Below are 23,613 nucleotides of genomic sequence, written 5' to 3' on the forward strand. Positions count from 1 at the left end.
TCCCTGCGAGATGATCGCATGCATCCTACTCTACTCCCAATGAGATGAGCTTGTGCGTCGGACTACTCCCAGTGAGATGTGCACATGCATCCTACTCAACTCCCAGTGAGATGAGCTTGTGGGTCCGACACTACTCGCGGTGAGATGAGCTCATGCATCAGACTCTACTCCTGGTGAGATGATTTTGTGGGTCCGACTCTACACCTGATGAGATGTGCTCATGCCTCCTATTATACTCCCAATGAGAGGAGCTTGTGCGTCCGACTCTCCTTCCGGTGAGATGAGCGCATGCTCCCAACTCTACTCATGGTGAGATGAGTTTGTGGGGCCGACTCTACTTCCGGTGAGATGAGCACACTAATCCGACTCTACTCCCGGTGAGATGAACACACTAATCAGATTCTACTCCCGGTGAGATGAGCACACTAATCAAACTCTACTCCCGGTGAGATGAGCACACTAATCAAACTCTACTTCCATCAGTGGCGGCTGGTGACATTTGAAAAGTGGTGAGGCGTACCATTATTCTCGTACTGCACTGCGGCGAGTGAGCGCACTCGAACAACCTATGGGGGGCAAATTTGAGGAATCAGGAAGGTTAATACAGCAATTAGTGCTGGGCCTAAACTGCCCTCACAGGCTTATCTACAAGTTCCTCACTCAGGCTATATAGGACTGCACCCAAGAGCAAGTGAATGCAGATTGTCCTTCGGTCTACAATTATTTCTGTATCTGAGAGACAGTGCTCGGTACAGGATGCTCTGATCTGGCAGAGAAAGAATGAATTTGGATGAACTTGGCATATGTGTACCCCAGAGAAGAGGAGTGAGTGCCCAGCATGCCAATGTGTGCAGACTCTACCTGTTTATTCCCCGCTAAGTAGAACAGGGAGTAAGGCACCAGGTTATCCCAGGTGTTTGAAATGCATTTTTATATGGAATCCTGCCAAACACCAACTGATGCTCTTTATCGAAAGGCAGAGTGAGCTCAAAACTCTGTGTCCATCTCAGCCTGTGTGCATACTTACAAGAACACTCATGCAGCGATGGACAATTCGCACTGCAAGATTGATGATTCAGCTACAGTATGAAATCTACCTTATTTTAAAAAGAGATTGGTCATCAAATCAGCTTCATAATGAACATATGCAGACTATTCGGAACGGCTTCACAGTAAACATTCATCATGACATGACATCTTATGTGCTCCCATAATTAACACACAGACCACCTAAACGGCCCTTGAAATAAGAGGAAATGATCGAGCCAACCTCTCATGTAGACCACCAGCTCTCTTTATAAATACACACGCGCAGAGCAAATCCAATAACAGCGTGGTGAGTCTTTGTCAATCATGTTGGTCAGGGTTTCGTCAAATGAAACGCCCCTTATTCCATCTAAGAAAGTTTGTTTTGCATCATTATACCAAGTACGGGATTACTTAAAGTGCACTGCTGGTGATAGTGATACTTTCTACAAAGGCGCCATTCAGTTCAATGTTACATATTGTACAAGTGTCATATACTACGCTTCATTTATTTTTGTCGTGATCAAAACACCTTTGCAACTGCAATTAGAGCTATTCCTCAGATGCGGCTCGTACTCTCGCCAACCAGAGCAGCAGACACAAGTGCGCATGAGTGGGCACGGCTGAAAAATTCGCCTCCTTTCCCACTCATGCGCACGTGTCTGCTGCCTGCCCCTTACAATGCCTGTCAGTCAACATGACGCCAGACCGCCCACCCCTTCAGACTTTGAAGGGGTGGGCAGTCCGACGTCATGCTGACTGACATGATTGTCAGTTCTCCCTTGGCGAGTCTGAACTTAAGTAAACTGAGAGTTTACTTAAGTTCAGAGAGACACCGAGGGAGCTGCGGGCGGGGGGGCAACGCCCCAACGCCCCCACCGCCATTGCTCCCGGTGAGATGAGCACACTAATCCGACTCTATTTCCGATAAGATGAGCGCACTAATCCGACTCTACTCCCGGTGAGATGAGTGCACTAATCAGACTCTACCCCCGGTGAGATGAGCGCACTAATCCGACTCTACTCCCGGTGAGATGAGCACACTAATCCGACTCTACTCACAGTGAGATAAACGCACTAATCCGACTCTACCCCCAGTGAGATGAGTGGACCAATCCGTCTCTACTCCCAGTTAGAAGAGCTCACACATCCTACTCTAATCCCTACGCTGCAACATCTAATGTTGAGGCCCCCTGCAGAATGTGGTGAGGGGGCCCTCATATTCACATATCTCATAGATATTCCTAGACCCTACGATGCCAGGGGCCCCCTGAATGTTGAGGCGGGGACAATATGGTCCACACGTGAAGGGCTGCAGGGGCTTACAATATGGCCTTGTCCACTCAAGATTTCTCCACTACTTTGTCGAGCAAATACATTAGAAAAATGATTATGAACATACATCAAAATATTCTGTTAAAAATCATATATCATGCCTGCTTTCCTGCAGCGTTATTTACATTTCCCACTGATGTAACGTTAAAACTACAGCATGTGACTTGTTTCTCACCCTTCTGCCTTTGCTGCAGTTTAACTGAAGCCCCCACACTGAAGGCCCATGAAGGGCCCAGTGAAGAGTCAGTCTACAGACAGCATAAGAGGATCAGAAGTGGCTGGTTCACACACTGCCAGCCTGCCTCGGGCCCAGCCTGGGCTACATGAACATTAAACTCTGCTGTGTCAACACAAATCAGCCCCACAACCACTTGGTAACAGAACAAAATCAGCCTGAGCAAACAGAATTAATACAATGTTAGCTTCTAAAGTCAATATTGGAGGCGTCTTCAAAAACTGGAAGGGTTTTGTCACTGGAGCAGTGGTGGGATACTGAAGCTGGGGGAGGTTTGGGAATCCTCTAGTCTGGGTTTGTTTGCAGAGCTGCAATAGGAGTTTGATGTAACTTTATACCACAAACTCAAAACGAAGCAAGTATTGCCCTGGAGGTTTGTATAGAGCTACAATGCCACTTTGGACCACTTCAGAGTGCTAGGTTTACAGAAAGGTCAAAGGAAAAGTCTAAGTGAAAGTGAAGACTGGCCCCATCTCTGGCTCTCGGACAAAGGCCAGTCTCAACACCTGTTTCCAAAGGTCTCCTGATGTCCAGGTGGCCGGCACTAGCCTCAAGATTGGATTCAGAACCTTTTAAAATGTGGTTTCTCTTACTCCCAGGCACCTGCCTTTATGCTCTAAACATCAGAGAGCTTGTTTTTGTAACTGGCTACAGGAGGCTGAACTAAGTGCTCTGGCTTGGCGTCAAGTTCTGAGATGTCGCCTCTGCACCAGAAGGCTTTCTCCATGCTTGATACACTCTTTAATGTAATACTGACCCCTCTGGCTGTAAGAGACTTCATTTCGAAACCGGTTTCACAATTTTGATGTTCAGACATGATCATTAGGCTGCTTGATACCGCACAGTAGGCACTCTGAAAATAAACTTAGTCGATTGCCTGGTGTAGACAATGACAAAGGAAGTGTGAAGGGTTTACGCACTTCTTGAGTGAGAGAAAACACACAGATTACTTAAGTTCAAGGATGTCTCGGATTGCCTGGATAGTAGGAAAACAAAAGTACCCCAGGGTCCAGATCAAGAACAGATGAACAACAAGTGGCATTAGATAGCTCTAGTGAGACACACTAGGAGAACAAGAGGAGGGTGGCAAATTATCAACCATACTAATAAGCAGCATTGACGTGGCAACAAGAAAACCCTTGCATAAAGGAGCAGAGATTAAGCTAGTGTGAGTAACACCCACTCCAGTCGCCACGCCGCATGCTGGGAGAATAGGTGGTCAGCGGTTGATTAGCTGACCTGTAACGCCGTCTCTCAACGCAGATGTCCGCGGGTAAAACGCTCAGAGCCTCAGAGCGAGCTCTGCATAGCAGAACGACGAAAATCCGTGCCTCAATCTTCACTACGGTCCGCTTGTCTTGCTATTACACAGTCGGCACTTTGGCTACCGCAGGGCGGCGTAAAGCATTGATCGAGTGGGTCCAAGTGGTGCTCAAGCTGATAACCAGACCAGGGAAGGTCACAGGAGCAGCTCCGCGAAGGCTGAGACGAAGCGAGGAGATTATGACCACCCGGGGCAGAAGAATCCAAAAACGAAAACCGTCTTGCTTCGTGGAGACATGGAGAAGATTGAAAAAACTGACCTCTCGCTTAAAGGTAAACGCGATTTAGGGGCCATTAAGAAGCACATCGGGAAGCCTGGAGGAACTGGCAGTTTGAAAGAAGATGCAGCAAGAGGGGAAGCGGGAGTATCACCCTCTAACTGTAAGCACTTCTCAGTAGTCAAGGGGCCCTCAAAAACTATAGAATCAAATACACCAACACGGGGCGATATTAACGATCTTTGTGCACAGAGTCAGGGGGTCCCAGAACAAAGAGCAGAGCTGGGAGGTTTGCACCCGAGTGATGTCCTGACCACCTTACAGACAGCTTTGGGAGACATGGGGACTGACAGCAGAACGCCTCCAGTGCTGAGTCTAGACCCTCTCACCTGTGCCTCGGATGTCGCTACCACAAGTGGTGGAGTAGGGGGAAAAAACCACCAGGACAGTAGAGCCAAGGAGGCCAATAAGGAGGCTAATAGCGAACTGGTAGATAACTCTGGCTCCACAGTGCCCCAGACTCCAGAGTCCGCCAGTGAAAACTTATTTTCTGTATCCGATTGGTCTATATCCAGTGCGGAGAATGATATTATCAGCTCGAGTGAAAGTAGTATGTCTAATGATAATGAATATGACCCCATGTCCACTACGAGGACTATTCAACAGAGAAAGAAATTGCGGAGCAAAAGACGCAACCAGCTTAAGTGGAATTAGATTCCCTCAGCTCGTTCCCCCTTGGGGTAGCGTCCATCCTTCAACAGGAGGAGAGCCCGCAATGTATTGTTGAAACTCTGCACAAGCCTTCCTTAGCCTCTATAATGAACTCTATAAAACAGTTCCAAGAGGAAGCCTGTTCAGATAATCTTGCCGCCAAGGGGGCCGCGAAAAAACTTCCAGGAGGCATCAGGAAGTTAAATAAGATTTTTACAGACATTGGCGACCGGGTTTCAATGGTGGAAGCACGGACAGAGATTTTGGAGGTAGAAGTAGCCAATATGAAAGACCAGGGAGCCGTTCATGAGGCTTGCCTAACAGATCTTATGGCCAAAATGGAAGAGCAAGAAAATAGGCAACGGAGAAATAACTTGCGGTTATTGGGGATTCCCGTAGGCGTCGAAGGTGATGACCCCAGAGGGTTAATCATTAGACTGCTTCGAGATGCATTCCCTATGATCAGGCAAGACCGAACTCCCAGAAAGAGGTAGATGGAATAAAATTCTTTGCCAAGCCGGATTTCTGCCATGCAATTGTAGAGCGCAGGTGGAGACTTCGCCAACTGATATCCCCTTTCCAACAACAAGGCGCCCAAGTGTACCTAATGAATCCAGCCAGACTGAAAGTCATATTTGATGGCTCTATACGAGTATTCTTGTCAGAAATAAAGGGCGGAGAATATTGAAAAGATATAACGGGGAGAAAAAAATTGAACTAACTAGAGACTTTTATCTTTGGCCAATAGATTAAGTCTTGTATTTTTTTCAATATTATTGTACGTTTACGGGATAGATCCCCATGAACAGGCCGACTCATGTTTAGGATGTCTACGATTTTCGAGGCCTTGCGATTGGAACTCACACATGCTAACTATCATTCAGGTTTTTCCTGACTGATCGAATGTGTGGGGGTGGGAGGGAAGGGGACACAAAAGATTTGCAGTGGGGGGAGTGCTGATGCTCCTTGTGAATTGTCAGCGGGTTTTTCTTTTGTTTGAAAGGGACATGGGAAATCTAGATCAAAAAGAAGGTAAAAAGGGGAAAAAATATATAAGAAGAAGGAAAGAGACAACCAAGAATATGCAAAGGTGTATAGGCGCAGAGAGAGGGGGGAGGAGAGGGGATAGGAAGGGGGAAAACGGGGAAAGGTTGAAGGGCTTAGTTGACCTTAGAAGCATGATCTTTTTAATCTGTAAGCTTACTGCCAAAAAAGCTTTGGTTACTATACAGGGTCAGAGAACCCAGCCCAGAAAATTAGTATTTTAAATAAACTCAGAATTGTATCAGTGAATATCTGTGGCCTTAATGATGCCTTAAAAAGACGAAAAGTAACACAGGGATTACGCCTACTGGGGGCCGACATTGCCTGCCTCCAGGAGACACACATTGAGGGTGCACAGAAACATCTGTTGAACTCACTGGGGTACAAAGGAATTGGGGAAACCTCACAATGGGCTAGGGTCAAGGGAGTTGGGATATTAGCTGTGAAGAAATGACCTCTTAACGTTAATAGAGTAAAATCGATTGTCTTGGGAGATGGGTGATTGCAGGGTGCTCTCTTCCTACAAACTTTGTGTTCACTATATGCTCTATTTACAGAAGCAACTTAGATGACCCAGGGATAATTATTTGGGTAAACAAGGAATTAGTACATTAGCCACTTCCTTTAATTCTCTTTAATTCTCTGTGGCGATCTAAATATAAACCTGGCTAGCACCTGGAAATATGATGAACTTTGGAAATACAGAGGCAGGAAACCAAGGTCTTCCAGGCAGTGCTACATCTAATAAACACCCATGGATTGAAGGATGTATGGGCCAACTTAAAACCTGAAAAGGATGGTGTTACCTTCTTCTCAGCCCCTCATCTTTATCTGGCAAGACTTGACTACTTCTTGGTTTCTCCTTCTCTGGCCCAACTATGTTGCATTGACACTGCACCCCGATTTTTGTCAGATCACAACCCACTTATTTTAAATCTAAAGGGACAGGATTATAGAGGGCCAAGCTCGAACTGGAGTTTTGAAAAAGCACTCTTATATGACAGCAATTACCAAGGGCACTTGCAGGATTGGATTAGTGGGTTCTAGAATATAAATATGGGGTCAGCTTCTAAAATGGTTGTGTGGGATACATTAAAGGCAGGAATTAGGGGGGAGATGCTTCAGTACTCCATTAGGAGGAATAAAAAGGAGAAAGCGCAGGTGACCTATTTGCAAGACAAAATGACAAAAGCAGAAAGGAAATTAATACAGGCTGTTAAAACAGGAGTAGATATTGAAGCGGCTCAATTCGCTGTAGTCGCTGCCAAGCAGAGATTGGGTCTATATCTACAGAGAGAGCAGCGCCAAAATGGTCCTCGGTTCAAGGAAAAGTATGAGTTCAGCGGACTTATCAGCCATCAACTTGCTCTCTCTTTTAGGCAGCAGTCAACTGCTAACACAATTTCTTCAATCCAAACAACTTCAGACGGGGTCACTAATGATCAAGATAAAATACAAGAGGCCTTTCTGGAGTTTTATGAAAGGCTTAATACAGAGGAGAACACTACACCCTCAGAGATTAGAGGAATAGAAATTGTGGAATATTTAGAGACAACACCGATGGCTGAACTCAATATCGAGAGTCGTGACCAAATGGAACACCCTCCAACTTGGGAAGAAATTGTGACTGCACTTGCAAGCCTACTGGATGGCAAAGCCACTTGTACAGATTGCATTCCAGTCGAGTTTTATAAAAAAAATTCACAGCAAATTAAAGATATTTTTGTGGAAGTGGTAATCTCCATTTTTAACGGTGCTTCTCCTCCTTCTTCGTGGTCCACGGCAAAAATTGTAATATTCCCTAAAAAAGATAAATCACCGCTTGAGATGTCTACTTATAGGCCAATTACGCATATAAATACTGACTCTAAAATATTTTCTAAAATGGCACCCAGATTATCTACAAATATCGAGTCTATGGTCTCTAAATGGCAGCACGGGTTCATCACTAAAAAGGGTACTACAGAGCATATCCGCAGGACCATCACTCTACTTGACTCCGCTAAGGTGTTGGGAGACCCTATCACATTAATTCTACTAGATGCTGAAAAAGCTTTCGATCGTCTCTCTTGGCAATTCCTCTGGGACGTCATGAGGCGGATGGGCTTTGGCCCTAAGATAGTACAGGCCCTTCAAGCCTTCTATAAGAACTCCTCAGCCAGAATTCCAATCAATGGGCATTTGACTGAACAAATAGAGATCTCACGAGGAACAAGACAGGGGTGGCCTTGTTCTCCATTGCTTTTTGCCATATATATTAACCCTCTTATTAATAAAATCGAACTTAATTCTTAAATAAGGGCAGTGAGTAGGTTTGGCATAGACACTAAGATCATGGCCTATGCCGATGACCTCACAGTCATAAATATAACAAATTGGGTGGATAGTAGAGTAGTCCAAAAAGCCAAATATCTAGGGGTTAATATAGTTGCTGACTTAGATTTAATAGTAAAGGAGAACCTGACTCCGCTAGCAGCTGACACTAAAAAGTCACTCAAAAAAATTAACAATCTACATCTGACTATAGTAGGAAGATGCAATGTTTTAAAGATGACTTTTTTCCCCAAATTACTTTATTTTTTCAGAACAATTCCGTTAAGAGTTTAATAACAGCATGCTTCATATGTTTGAACAAATGTTTTCCCAATTTATCTGAGCCTATTCACAGCCAAGAAGGGCTTTTAAATTACTCTTTCTTCCTAGAGATAGAGGTGGGTGAGCTCTTCCCAATCTAAAATTATATTATTGGGCAACAGTCTTACAATATTGCTCTGATTTATTACATGAATACCCAGATGAGAATCCTATGGGACTTCCATCTCCCTATATATCACTATTAGGGGAACGTGCAAGGGGATGTCTGGAGGCAGCTGGAATTTGGCTTCTATAAGTGGGTCAGGTTCAAAACTCTGACAAGCGCATATAGGGTTTTTTCCAATATACGCAGATTATTTGGACTGGGCAGACTAAACTATTACACCCCCATAAGTAACCTCACAAACCTGACACTAACTTTAGAAAAAATATAACTTCAAAAGTGGTATAGAGCCGGCATTTTAAAATTGGGGGATCTGATGACTTCAGAGGGTGTTGGGCCCTTTAGTGACCTCAAAGCCTGCTACAATCTAAATGATAATCAGACCTTCTTGTACTATGCCATTAAAGCCTTTTTATCACATAAAGCGGGAGCACTAGCAGGCTTTGTAAAGATAGATCTTCTAGACAAGCTGCAGGGGCTAAAACCACCCCGGATTGGATGCATTTATACAATATTAAAGAATCAAACGCCGGATATCTCGGAAAGATAAGAGGAAAAGCAGTAGCAGAAACTGAATGCCCCCCCCACACCTGTTGTCTTACCTTGAGCCTTGCACAAAATTATTTGTTGTCACCTAAATTACAGGTGCAATATTATAAGAAAGGATTCTTCCTGTATATAGCTCCCAGTAGGGTTGCCAAATGTGGAACTGGCAGGGGAACAATGTGTCCTAGATGCTCTGAGTGTAGCGGACTCGGTGCACATGTTTGCGACATGCCCCAAATTAAAAACTTTATTGGAAAAGGTGCAGCAGTTCCTCGGGGTAGTGTTATTATCAGACATCCAACTCACCCTGATTGTTATCCTGCTGGGGTTATATCAAACGATTAATAGGAAGGCGGGGTGCTTTAATGTTTGTTGCAATGACTATCTTCAGGATATGTATTGCCTCGCATTGGAAAGATCCAAATTCTCCCTCGTTTTTCCAATGGCAGGCCCGGCTGCTGGCTACATGTAAATTGGAGAGTGCTATTTATGCTAAAAAAAAGGCAGGCGTGCAAAAATAAAGAGAACTAGAGATATGGGAACGTCTAACCAGGTGGCTCGACACTATGAATACACAGGACATCTAGATGATTATTAACAATGCTTCTCTTCTCCTCGCACTGCTCTCTCTTCTCTTCCTATCTGTGTTTCGTTATGTTAAGATTTGATTAGCCCGATATGTTTTTTTTATGCAATGCAGAAATTAATGCTTATGTATGGTCAAACTTTCTTTTCTCTCTTCATCGGGGGGGGGGTATGGGGGGGGAGAGGGTGTGTGTGTGTGCGTGCGTGCGTGTGTGTGTGTGTGTGTGTGGTCCATCATTTGTTTGCATAGCACTTTTCACCTTAAGTGGGATGGGTATGCCCAGACTTGGGTCCCGTGCTCACTGTGCCACTGGAATCAAGCTGGCCTGGCTGATGAAAGGTAATACCCAGAGACCGGTCCCAGGATGCTTGTTTCCGGTCCAAGGAGGACCTGGCCTGGCAGTTCCGCCTGGACTCTAGACTGATTTGACTATGGCTAGGTCTGAACTGGGGTGGCATGGTGAGCAAAAGAACGATGGATTTAACCCAGATCTGTTGACTGGGGGTGAATGTATGATTTATTCAGCATTCCGTCCATCATTTATTTGTGTACCACTTTTCACCCTAAGTGGGATTGGTATGCCCAGACGTGGGTCCCGTGCTCTCTATGCCATAGGTGTCAAGCTATCCTGGATGAAGAGAGGTGAAACCATGAAACCGGTCCTAGGATGCTTGTTTCCAGTCCAGGGAGGACCTGGCCTGGCAGTTTGGGCTGGACTGTTCCCATTGGGCACAGCGTCAACACTGATTTGCATATGGCTGGGTTGAAACTGGAATGGCATGGTGAGCAAAAAAACGATGGATTTAGGCACAGATCACTGTACTGGGGTGAATGTATGACATTTGTTCATCCATTGTTTTTGCATCTGGGTCCACATTTTAGGCAGAAATTCCATATTATTTAAAAAGCAATGGGAAAGCATCTTTCCACTTTAACTGTGAGTAGGTCTCTAAGAAACAAAAACAATTAGGAACACATCTCCAGCCGAATGCATTGCATTAGGACTACTTTTTCCATCAAAGGAGTACATGGAGTGAGTTAAAGGGTTCTGGCTTGGAGTGAAGTCTCTCAAACACAAACACTCCAGAGCCGCTGATAATGACTGGAGTCGACAAGCAGTGTAGGTTGTATCCCAGTTAAACTGCAGTTATGGATGGATACTGGCATATGGCACATAACATATGCTTTTTAATACAGTACATCAGGATTTGAAATGTTCGACAATAGAAAAACATGAATTCACTCCTTGCATCAATGAGCAGTTATCTTTCAACTAAATATTGTCATTATTTTACCACTACCCCTTGAATCAGCAGCGCCAGTTTCTATCTTGCCCTCTAAATTTAGGATTCTTTGTCATTTTATAACATTCTGACCCTGGTAGCGTAATCAGGGACATGTATGATCGCCAGAATAAGGTCTAATTTTTTTTTTTTTTTTACTCTTATAATTTGCGAAAACTCAGATGAAACACAGAGAGACTGGTCTTTGCACAAAATGTATTATGCATACATAAAGATGCATCAGTCAATTTTAAATATGAACCTGGGGTTAGCAAGTTAAACCTATGACCTGCTGAACCGATTTAGGCAGGGTGTAAAAAGTGGGAGAGAAATGACCTATGGTGCCTTCAATCAGCAACCTCTTTCCAAATAGGACTATTATCCGAATATTACTAAAGGTTCTAAGTTCCCAAAAAATAGTAATAGTATTGTCACAAGAAATGCAGCAGTTTTTTTCCTTTAGCTCACCAAGGACGCTCTCAATTTATTATAGAAATACAAACTTTCTGCACATTCATGACGTACCTCCTCCCGCAGAGACTTAAAGTCTAGGTCACCTGGTGTAGGGAACTCTGGGTACAAACCTACAACAGAAGGTAAAAGGCAAAGTTGAGGAATGGAATTCTATAGCTGTGACTGTTTTATCTGAAAAGTAAAACATTTACTGGAATATAGAAACATTTGATAAACCATTCATTATTATATTTAAGAGATTTTAATGATATACATTCAACATTTTGGTTACTACAGAGCGCAAGAGGGGATGGACGCGGTCACTCTTACGAGTGAGCGAAGAGGGGGGGGGGGGCGATACGAAGGTCCACTAGAAAGTGAGACTGATGCACATGGTTGGGCTCAGATCTAAAGGGAGTTTTGAAGGCATTGCGCAGTCTTGGATCTTATAGACACAGGGAAGCTTGAATGCAACCTTGGCTTCGAGGGGTAGCCAGTGTAGTGCTTTTAAACAGCAGGTAAGAGTAAGGGGTAGGAGGAACGTAGGGGGCTTCCGACCTCCAAACAATACCATGATAATCACAAAAAGAAGAGGGACTCCGTTTACAGAATCTCCGTGGCCCAGAGTCAGGGAGGCCATTAAAAGTTTTAAATCTGACCTCACACACAGTATACTGTGTCATGCGCCATCATAGGGCTGCTAACACACCTCCGCGCAAGCAAACGCTGGAGGTGGAGCAATAGGGAGGGAAAACCTATACCCAACAAGAGATCACAAGTGAATAAAGGTGCAGAAATAGTAGTTGAAACTAGGCACAGGATATCCTCAATCATAATTTAATTATGGAGTCCTTTGCCCAGGTTAAAAAGGTCAAGTAGGTGACCAATGGATGGTGGTATGGAAGGCTATTATGAGTCTTTTACCCCTCCATTCTGCTATAATGGTTCCACCTTCATGTTATAACACAATTAGGCAGCTTAGTACATGAAGCTCAGAAAAGAGCTTTTTGGGGAGGCTAGTATAGATGACGTAACAATAGTCCGGTAGGGTCATGATGAGGGTTTGGATCACTTCCAGCCGAGAGTCAGCCTAGACTAAAGGGAGAGATTTTAAAACTAGTGGGAGCTGGTGACTGACCCCTTTGAAGACTGTGTTTACATGTGGAATGAGAAAGAGAAAACCATGCAAAATTTGATTTGTCTTCGCAATTAATTAATTAATTAATTAATTAAAGGACCGGCATTAACAGATATATCTGCCATTGTCAAAGGAAAAAAAACAAAATACAAAAATATTTTCGGTACCAGAGACAGTGAATCTATAAAACCTTATTACATTTTTTTTATTTTAGAAGTAAAAGTAGTGTCAAATTCCAATTGATAGAGCTTCAGGGGAAAACATGCATGTTGGTAAATGATCATCAATGGCATGATATGTTCTGTCCATAATACGGATCGAAGTAACCCTCCAGCACTGCTGGAACGGCAGGCCAGATAGCGAATAGTCTTAAACTGTCTTGAAAACAATGAATGTCATATGGAAGTCTGATCCAAAGTGGAGAGGGTTCCAAAGTGTGGGGCCCCCAAATCATACCCTCTTATGGAGATCTTTGTTTGTAGGTCTAACGCCCCCTTTACCGCAGGCACACCTAGAGGACCTCTCTGCGAGTCCCAAAGAGTACGCATACTCTCAAATTCACCATAGCCCTTCCACAAAGGAATAACTTGCCTTACAACCTTTTGAACCTTCTTTTCTAGCAGCTAAGGTTTGGTTAGTGATCCAGGTAAGATTAATGGGCCAAATGAAATACTGTTATTTAGTCAATTGCTATGTACATGGCATTAGGTAGGTCTCTGGCTGCTCATATTGAAAGGTTCTCATTCGTTCCCTATATGTGCAAAAATTAGCCTTAAAGTCTTCTAATTCACCTCAAGTGCCTAAAAAGACAGAGCCTTCCTAGGTACCAACGATCTTTTACGTTGCGAAGCGGTAACTAAACAAGAGGTGACCAGTTCAGGACCAGAAGACCTACATCAGATTTCCAGGGCAGCCACACGTGGTAAGCTTATTTAGAAAGAATCTAAGTGGTTCACACTAGCATAGTTAGTAGTTATCGCGAAAGACTGGCCTTGACCCAGCCCTTCTGGCCTGGATAGACACCTTAGCAACATACAATTCACTATAACACAACAACACAGTGTGCTACCATAGTCCACCAAACTCTGACACTGATACCAACCTCAGGATAGGCTATTTGTGGAAAGGGGACCGATATTCTAAGAGAAGGCCCGCAGTATCAAATCGTGCTTCACATTCGGAACCTTTCCTTCTTCACTCACTCAAAGTACAAAAAGGTACACTCCAAAGCAACTCTGCGCAACACTGAGCAATCTACAGTGTGTTCTCATCCTACAATCGAACCGGAGGGGCTCTCGGGCTTCGCACCTTAAATTTAGAATTCTGTGAGTTATAGAGAAGCAACAGAAAGTGTCTAGATGCCTGTCTTTTTGATCAAACCTGCCTGTTAATTACACCTCCCTCCTCTCTTTTGCATGCTATTCGCTTACATTAAAACACACAAGATGATGGATGGAATGTTGCACAATGGAAAAACATTCACCCCAGTCAAAGATCTGGGTTTAATCCATCATTATTTTGCTCACCAAGCCACCCCAGTTCAGACATGGCCATATGCAAATCAGTTTTGACCCTGTGCCTCATGGGAACAGTCCAGACGGAACTTCCAAGACATGTCCTTCCTGTACCGCATGGGTACTCACAAACTTTCTCTCGGGGGCCAAATTTACAGTGTGGTTTGTTTCCGAGTGCCGCAGCGATGGGGGCGGGGTCAGTGGGGGAGGGGGCGGGGCTAGATCAACAAAAAAACCTATGACCATGAGGTTGATCACAGGTCCCTGCAGCGGATGCCTTCTTCGACTGTGCCACCACACCCGGCATACACACATCTATCTCCCTCCCTCGCTCCCTCTCTCGCTCTGTCTCCCTCCATCCCTCTCTCGCTCCCTCGCTCTCCCTCTTTCTCTCCATCCCTCGCTCCCTCTTTCTCTCCATCCCTCGCTACCTCGCTCTCTCCATCCCTCGCTACCTCCCTCCCTCTCTCGATCTCTCTCCCTCCATCCCTCTCTCCCTCCATCCCTCTCTCCCTCCATCCCTCTCTCCCTCCCTCTCTCTCCCTCCCACTCTCTCCCTCCATCCCTCTCTCCCTCCCTCTCTCACTGCCTCTCTCCCTCCCTTGATCCCTCTCTCCCTCCCTCCCTCACTCCCTGTCTCTCTGTCTGTCTCTCTCTCTCACTCCCTCTCTATCTCACTCCCTCTCTCGCTTCCTCTCTCCCTCCCTATGTCTGTCTCTCTCTCGCTCTCTCTCCCTCCCACTCACTCCCCCTCTCACTCCCCCACCCTCACTCCCCCGCCCACATTCCCTCGCCCACATTCCCTCGCCCACATTCCCTCCGTCGCCCTCACTCCCTCCGTCGCCCTCACTCCCTCCGTCGCCCTCACTCCCTCCGTCGCCCTCACTCCCTCCGTCGCCCTCACTCCCTCCGTCGCCCTCACTCCCTCCGTCGCCCTCACTCCCTCCGTCGCCCTCACTCCCTCCGTCGCCCTCACTCCCTCCGTCACCATCACTTCCTCCGTCACCATCACTTCCTCCGTCACCATCACTTCCTCCGTCACTCTCACTCCCTCTATCGTCCTCCTCTGTCACCGCCCTCCCTATGTCTCCCTTTCTCTGTGTCCCTCTCCCTCCCTTTCCCTCTCCCATCTCTCTCTCTCTCCCACTTTACCCCTCTGTCTCCCTCTCTTTCCATCCCTCCCTCTGTCTCTGTCCCTCGACCTCCCTCTGTCATCTCACCCTGCCTGTGTGTCAGCCCCGGGTGAGACAGCTTCCTGACACACACAGGCACCCAAGCACTTCACAGGTCGTTAAAGGCCATTTGCATGCTAATGAGGCTTTGTTGTATTAAACCTCTTCTTCGGCCCCTGCAGCTCCACTCTGGCTAAGTGAGAATCGCCCGCCCCTGGCCCCCACAGACCAGCAGAGACTCTCAGAGTCGCGCTGCAGCAGACACTCTTTACAAGAAAAAAAGAATACATTGGTAGGATGTCTGCAAAGTCCGCGGGCCGCCAGGGAAGGCTTGCCGGGCGCCCCTGGCCAGCGGGCCGTACTATGGGTACCCATGCTGTACCGGAATCAAGCATCCTAGGACCGGTTTCTGGCTATCAGCCAGAATAGATTGACTCCAGTGGCGTAGTGAGCATGGGACCCAACTCTAGGCATATCCTTCCCACATAGGGTGAACACCAAAACACACAAGATGATGGACGGAATGTTGCACATTGGTAAAACATTCACCCCCAGTCAAGAATCTGGGTTTAATCCATTGTTATTTTGCTCACCAAGCCACCCCAGTTCAGACATGGCCATATGCAAATCAGTCTTGACCCAGTGCCTCATGGGAACAGTCCAGACCGAACTGCCAAGCCATGTCTTCCCTGGACCGGAATCAAGTATCCTAGGACCGGTTTCTGGCTATCAGCCTTCATCAGCCAGGATAGCTTGACTCCAGTGGTGTAGTGAGCACGGGACCCACGTCTGGGCATACCCTTCCCACATAGGGTGAAGGAAACCGTTCCCAGGATGCTTGTTTCCGGTCCAGGGAAGACATGGCTTGGCAGTTCGGGCTGGACTGTTCCCATGAGGCACAGAGTCAGACTGATTTCCATATGGCCATGTCTGAACTGGGGTGGCGGAGTGAGCTAAAGAATGATGATGGATTGAACCCAGATCAGTTGACTGGGGGTGAGTGCTTGCAATGTTCAACACTCCGTCCATCATCCCCTTTGGTTTTGCTTTATTCGCTTAAATTAAGCATACGTTTTTCAAACAGTGCTTTTTGAACCAAAACACTTTTTACTTAACCCCTTGTCTGCTGATGACAGAACCGCTCCGTCATCAGCTGCGGTGGCGCTGTGCTCATGACGGAGCGGCTCGGAGCGCCTGCGCGGCGCGAATTCCGCGCCTGCGCTGAGCGTTCCATTGAGCGGGGCGGGCCATGACGGAACCGCTCCGTCATAAGCACAGCGCCACTGACGCTGGTGACGGAGCGGTTCCGTCACCAGCATGCGGCCGCCCCGCCCCCTTAGCACTACGGCGGAATAGCCGCTGCACTGAAGGGGTTAAAAAACAAAACGATTTCACAACCTTTTTGAAGATTTTACAACACAGCAAGTATTGCTCATTGATCTTGCGAGACTCAGGGATGGTATAATTTGGAAATGAACCACTTACGTTTTTCCATTTTATTTGCGAATTTGCTAGGGTTTCGAGAGACAAAAAATGCCCTGCTTACAATGTGTGCAGGTCTTGGGAAAACATATAAACAAGGCTAGCCTAGACACTGCGGTGTCTTACTTTTAGCTGTGTAATAACCTGATTTGTAGGTTCAGAGATCACTGTAGTAAGAATGAAGAACAGCAAAACACACAAGATGATGGACGGAATGTTGCACAATGGCAACACATTCACCTCCAGTCACAGATCCGGTAAGAATGAAGAACAAACATGTGTTGAAAGTAAACCACCCTTGAGGAACTGTCCTACAGTCCCGCAGTGAACGGAGAAACCCTTAAGAAGGTATAGCGCCATGGCCTTTCGCTCAAGATTAAGAAGTGCCAGGTTACTTAGGACTCTTTGGTTCTGCGTATAATGCCAGGTCAGGAACCTTTGCAGTTTCACAAGCTCCTCTTGTGTACACAGATGGAGCCTGCCAAGGAAAGATCTCCATTCCAGTCCCACTGAGGTCTTTGTGGTTTACACTAAGAGGACCCCAGAGAGATGTAGGACTCCTGCTGGAGTCTCCTCCGCTACACCCGGTCTACAAAAACCTAAATCTCCAGGCCTGTGGGTCCAAGCTGCTGACACAGACTGGCATGTCAAACCATAGAACTGCAATTAGTTTTGGTGTGTTGGGGCAAACATTGTATTATAATTGCATTTATATAGCGCTTACTACCCCTGATGGGGAGCTGAACTGCATTTCGACAGGAAGCACGCTGCTGCGAAACTCAAGGTTAGGGATTTGACAAGGGATTAGTCTTATGCAAACATGAAAAACAGTCAATGTATTGACTCCAGTTTCTTTGTGGTGGATTAAATTAAGAATTGTTTGGAGCTATCACTAGTGGGGGATGCTGGGAGTGCTATGTGACCCAATGCAGATGTTTGATGGGATTAATAGATGAGCTAGACTAGAGGAAGTAAGGTATTGTTAGGTAGCAGGGGTATGGCTTTCAAAAAAGGATTTGCAGAAATACATTAATAGAGAGTAAGGCAAACATGCAAGCAACTAAGAGACGGTTGTACCCAGAGAGACAAGATGTGAAGGGGAGGAGAGTGTCATATGAAAGGAAAACAAACAGAGAGGCGATCCGTTTTACATGTCGGATGTCATGAATCTAGAGAACGCTTTATGCTAGGTCCTAGACAAAAGCAACTTACGTTGTATGTGCTATGTTCGGTACTTTTGACAGGCCCTAGAATCAGGTGAACAGTGCGTGCGGTGCTAGGCTACTGCAAGGGCACATGATCAGTTCAGGGGTTGGAAGCTTAAAATAATGGCTGAGCGCAAGCCTTGAAAGGAGGTTCTGGACATGCTGGGGCAGATGCCTTCTCAAGCAAAGCGGGATCCATGTTGGATGCCCCCGTCCCAGTGTGGCACAAGACGAAGGGTGAGGTTAGGCTCCCCAGACGGTGTAAGTGCAGAACCTGCACTCCTGCGGCTCACACTGAAATTCAATGAGGATCCTGACAGAAAGTGCCCACTGACTGGACTTCCTGAAGCACGGCCTCCTGGTAAATGGTAGGGATGAGGAGCAGATTGCAAATCCAGTTGCGCATGGAGAAGTGGGACCCCTTAGGTAAGGCCTTTTCTCCCCCTTGGTCACACTTTTGGTGATGTCAGCCAATGCACTACTCTGCTGTGGGTGCTCCAGGCCGGCGAATTCCCTGCTTCGAGGAGTATCACTGCGCAGAGACTGTGGCTGGAGCAGCCCGAACAGGACATTTTAGAAGTGAAAAAAACACAAACTGGCTATGGAAATTGAATCATCTCATTGTGAAAGAGAGAACATCATGTACAGAACAACTAAAAGGACATTTTGTAAAAAATAAAAAAAAATGCTTGAGGAAATGCAAAGCATAATTTAAGAGACAAAACGTTAGTTTAGGCAAAGTGAAAGAATCACGCACACGGACACTAAAAGAAACAGAGCATGCTAAAATTAAACTAGGAGTCACAAAAAAATATACACATTTATTGTGAAAACTCTCAAAAGCATCAGACACTGTGAAGGGGTTGTAAACATAATCAAAACATATGATATAAAACAACAGTGTGAAGAATGGATACATTCTAATATGTTAGCCCACTGCTGAGGTTCAACTCACCCTCCTTTTACAAAAGAAAGGCTCTGTAAGTCGTCTACGTATTGGGAACCTGTTTGTGTACAAGTTGCAATAAGCAGTTTATCGGAAGAGCAGCAACGCTTTACAGTATTTTGCAGAGACTACAGCGCAGAGAAGCCTGGCCTTGAAGAGCCTGTACTGTGACATTTCCTCTGTGGGATTGTGCCTACTGAACCAGCACAGATCAAATTCGCAGAATGCAAATCCCAAATGGGGCAAAGGCCCGCAACTGATACAAAAATACTAAATAAAGTGTCTTCCATACCCAGTTTACAGGGCACACTCTGACTGCTCTCTCTTGCCAGGAGAAGCATGCATTCTCATCTCCCACGAGTCTTCCAGATTGTCCGGGATCCCACCCCAATGGCTGGCGCCATCGGGCTGGATTGAACCCTCCTCCCACTCTTGAAGAGACGGTGCAGATCCCCAGACAGACGCATCATGACACCAATATTTTACCATGAATAGCTCTGCACCCTCAAACATGATGTTCAGATCCTGGATGGGTCTCAATCTAGGATGCCTAAGTATCTCAAACTAACTAGGCTAGATCCCTCAATGACGTTGAGGAGAAGGAATTTATGGACATCAAATCCCTTCAATTTGGGCTCAGATACATATCCATATAAAGAATATAATAAAACAACAAACCAAATTCTCCTGTCGGATTCAACCTCTTTCCCTTCACCAATCAATCCAACATCTTCATCTACAGCTACACAAAATTAGGCCGTTTCTTACAACAAATCTTGAATGTTTCTGCATCCGGAATGAAGATGGGTGCTCCAAAGTCTTCATACGTTTGGAAATACTTATCTATTTTTACCTTTTATATGCCAGTTCTCCACCAATTTCAAGCCTCGTGCCAACTGCTCTCCTCTCAGTTGACAAGCCTCCTTTGGCGAAACACACCCTCATTTCTTTGCAGCCGAGATACCGAAATTCACAAGGATGGATCCAGATTTTCTTTCAAAGGACAGAAGGCAGCCTCGGAACCTCTGCACTTCTGTCCAATCCACCAAATCAAGGTACGTCCCACAATACAGCAGCCGGAATCACCGATACCGCAGGGTGCAGTAATACAGGTGCAGTACTACCAGATTTGGTGCTTGGACCGGGGAACAACTGTGGACATCAGTGTTAGATTTCCACATGTTTTCATTTCATCCCAAGGACATGTACCAGGATATAGTCTGATGATTTTAACAGACAAAATATATCAAGTGAAAAACCTGTAGGTCCAGATTTACCTACAAAATCGTAATCTCAAATTCAGTGAAAATTTTAGACTTATGTCTTTTGTATTGACATAATTTAAAAATATTAATTTGGGTGATTTCTGCTACCCTTAAGGCCATAAGATCCATTAAAATCTTTATTCCCAGCCAATTTATGCCAATAAAAGTGCAAGTTCTTCTTTGTATACAGTCGAATAACAACTGTAGTTCATGAACATACATGTATATACTCAAAACACCTTCATAAAGTGCTCTCACATGTGGATTGTCATAATGATTTTGCTGGGGGAAAACAAAAAAAAAAGTTTTAAACTTCAACATCCCCCAATTGCCGCTTCAGAGTTTCCAATCTGATTTAACTGCCATATAAGTAGGGTGGTTGTATGACAGAGGGCGATTTGTTTGAATCATGGGCACTGAATTCGCAAAAGAAGCCTTTGGAGTGGACAGAGGCCACTTCCTTCATGCTGTGCATGGGGCAGCATGACAACTCTGAGGCTGGACACTCAAACCACTCCGCATGAGTCTATACGCTGGACTTATTGATGGATCCAGGACCAGGGTATATTACACGTTTTTGTATGGCTACCGGAGAAGATACACTTAAACAGAAACTGAAGATTAGAGAAATATGGGCAGTAGACTATGCAATGCCGTTCATGGACCTACTGGCAGAGTGCACTTACACTTATATGTAAAGCGTTATGCAATGCCAGGTTCTGCCTTCTGAATTTTAACTTCATACACAGAACTTATGTGACCCCACCAAAGCAACTGATTGGATCCGTGTAAAGCACTGGGTTGCTGTAATTGCAATGACCAAGAGGTCACCTACTATCATTTAGTGTGTGATTGCAAATACATAAATGGCTGCTCAGAGCAGGTTGTAGAACAATGTGTCAATCACTTGCAGCTCACTATATACTGTTGCTCACACAGACACGCCTATTAGGCATTAATGCAATTCGCTAGAAAAATAAAACCAAGTCCAGATGTGTTCAATTATTTTGACACTGGGAACACCCAAGTAACCAAGAGATGAAAGATGGATAAAGGATGCCTCAGAGTGGTGCTCAGTGGGGGAAATATGAAAGAAATTAGTTAGGCATGACGAAAAGTTACAAGATGATTTAGACACCTGAAAGTCCCTGTCCGGAAACTTAGTGTACCCACCTGAAGAGAGACACCCCCCTGAATGGTTCCATGTGCAACTGTAATACCTTATGTGAAGTGATTGTACTGCAATTAGTAGTGCTTGTGTTGTGTTTCCGAAATGCGTAATGTGGATGAATATGATTGTAAACTATGCCAATTTGAATACTGGCTACATGTTAATACCCGAAGGCAACTTTTTGACTTGCGATCTTCTCTTGGTTACTCAAACCTCCGATTTGTCTTTGGTAAGTCAAATTCTTTCTTCAGTTGGCATAAACATGGAATGCTTTTCTTACCATTGCTTTAGCAATTAGAAACAGATTGAGAGAGAAGGCAGAATATGCCCGGTTGTAGGGATAAGCATAGTTAAAAGTGCAACCTTTTGTAGGCTCACTTTCTTGTTCTCAGTTCATGACAAGAAAACTTGTCTGTTTTAAGAAATTTGAGCACATTAGTCCACTATTGGTACAACCAGATTCGCTTCCCCTTGATGCCAGAATAAAATGCAGTCTTACACACCTAATTTTCAAATTGTTACCCCTACAATCCTCCGCCCTGTCTACATTTCTGTGACCGATGAGACTCAAAAGGATGTGAAAGACAAGCTACAGCTCCCCCTCCATTCTCCAAACGTGCAGGAACTCCACATGCTTTCCTTAGTGCTACATGCTCCCGCCTTGCCAGCCTCCTTTGTCGTTATTGGCCATTCCACCCTTCCATTTATTTGTTAGGTTGTTCTCCAGCTTTACTCCTGCTGTTTCACAAAACCATTCTGAGCATGAACAACACACATAATCGTTCGCCAGACACATTGTAATGATGTACATGCTTCCAAAAGAGTACAGAGATACAAAACAATTGGGTATCTGCTGCAAAGAGACACCAGCTCACTTTGGAGAAATAGGAGTCTTTAAGGAGCCCCCTATAAACAGGCAGGAACAGGGTTGCTTTGAAAAGCCTCTCACCAACTGATCATGTGAGAACCCTGTGATTCAAGTTGCAACAGAATTCTCCAACATCACTTGTCTTAAGACAAAGTCACAATACTCATATGAAAAGGATGAAAGACACATAACCAATAAGACAAGTCACATCCCACCTTTACGCAAGACCACAAGAAAAAGCTCATTACAGTTAACCCCACAAAACGAAACTGAGCCACAATACAAGCTACAAAGCACAGAAACCAGGACATTTAGAAACACACTTGACTGTCTCTTAAGGGCCAAACATAACTCCCCGTTTTCAATGTAATAAGGCTCTTGACCTGCACTTTGTCCCCCACGTGGAATCATTTCCACCTGACACAATGCAAAGCAACACACTGAGAGCAGACTTGGGTTTATCTTCCAGAATTCCATCAGCCACTGCTCCACAGCAAATGCCACACCTTCTATCTCTAATACAGTGAATGTGTCAAAAGTGCTCCACAGGAGTGCTACTTTTGTGCCCTTTCAATGGCATTCTTGTATATTGAAAATACTATGTGGGATGACAAAAGCAGTGAGATGTTGCTACGCTGGAAAAAGAATCACATGATGGTACGCAGGGCATAGATCAGGGTTCGAAAAATAATTGAGGTCTATACTACATGGTCAACAGTTCATCTATTTTAGGTAACGGGTGATCATTAACCAAATGGACTCGTTCAGAGCGTGTCAGATCCGCACACACTCTTAATTCTTTATTTCTTTTTTGTGCTATCACAAGTGGAGATAGCCATTGGAAGCTATCCTTGTCTTCAATGACTCCCTCAGATTCAAGATTGTTGAACACCTTAAAAATCTCCTTTCTTTGCCTGCAACACTTAAGAAAATGAACACAAACACATAACCTATACAAGACAACTCTGCTCACAACAGCATTGATTTCTTGGCAAATGCCACACACGTGCCAGAACACTGCACATCCATCCAGCGCAAACAGACAGAACATATATTAATGGGTGCACAACAGTATTCTTCACCAGGACACAGAACACACTATCAGAAAACAAAATATATTACGACTAAATCCATAATGTACATCTGCCATATATAAATTACACCATGAATTTGCTATTACAATAGCCAGCTAGATGAAAGTGCCACTTTTTGTCATGGTCAGCCCCACTTTTTTGCCACTGGTACTGATGTTTGCGAATGATGTGCACAGGGTCCCTGCTAACGAGGCGCCAGTGCTCTTTCCCTAAAACAAGGTAAAATGGTCTAATTGCAAC

The 23,613-nt window shown here is 45.1% G+C and overlaps 1 protein-coding gene across 1 annotated transcript in view; it reads right to left on the minus strand.

Moving 5' to 3' along the window:
• The window catches only part of DALRD3 (DALR anticodon binding domain containing 3), a 128,708-nt gene that overhangs the window by 8,226 nt on the left and 96,869 nt on the right, over nucleotides 1–23,613 (minus strand). The window contains exon 10 of the mRNA XM_086939322.1: nucleotides 11,591–11,649. Within this exon, the coding sequence (XP_086795448.1) occupies nucleotides 11,591–11,649 (59 nt within the window). The remainder of the gene's footprint in view (nucleotides 1–11,590; nucleotides 11,650–23,613) is intronic.

The sequence above is a fragment of the Lissotriton vulgaris genome, chromosome 9 (assembly GCF_964263255.1).
Source record: "Lissotriton vulgaris chromosome 9, aLisVul1.2, whole genome shotgun sequence".
Classification (NCBI taxonomy): Eukaryota; Metazoa; Chordata; class Amphibia; order Caudata; family Salamandridae; genus Lissotriton; species Lissotriton vulgaris.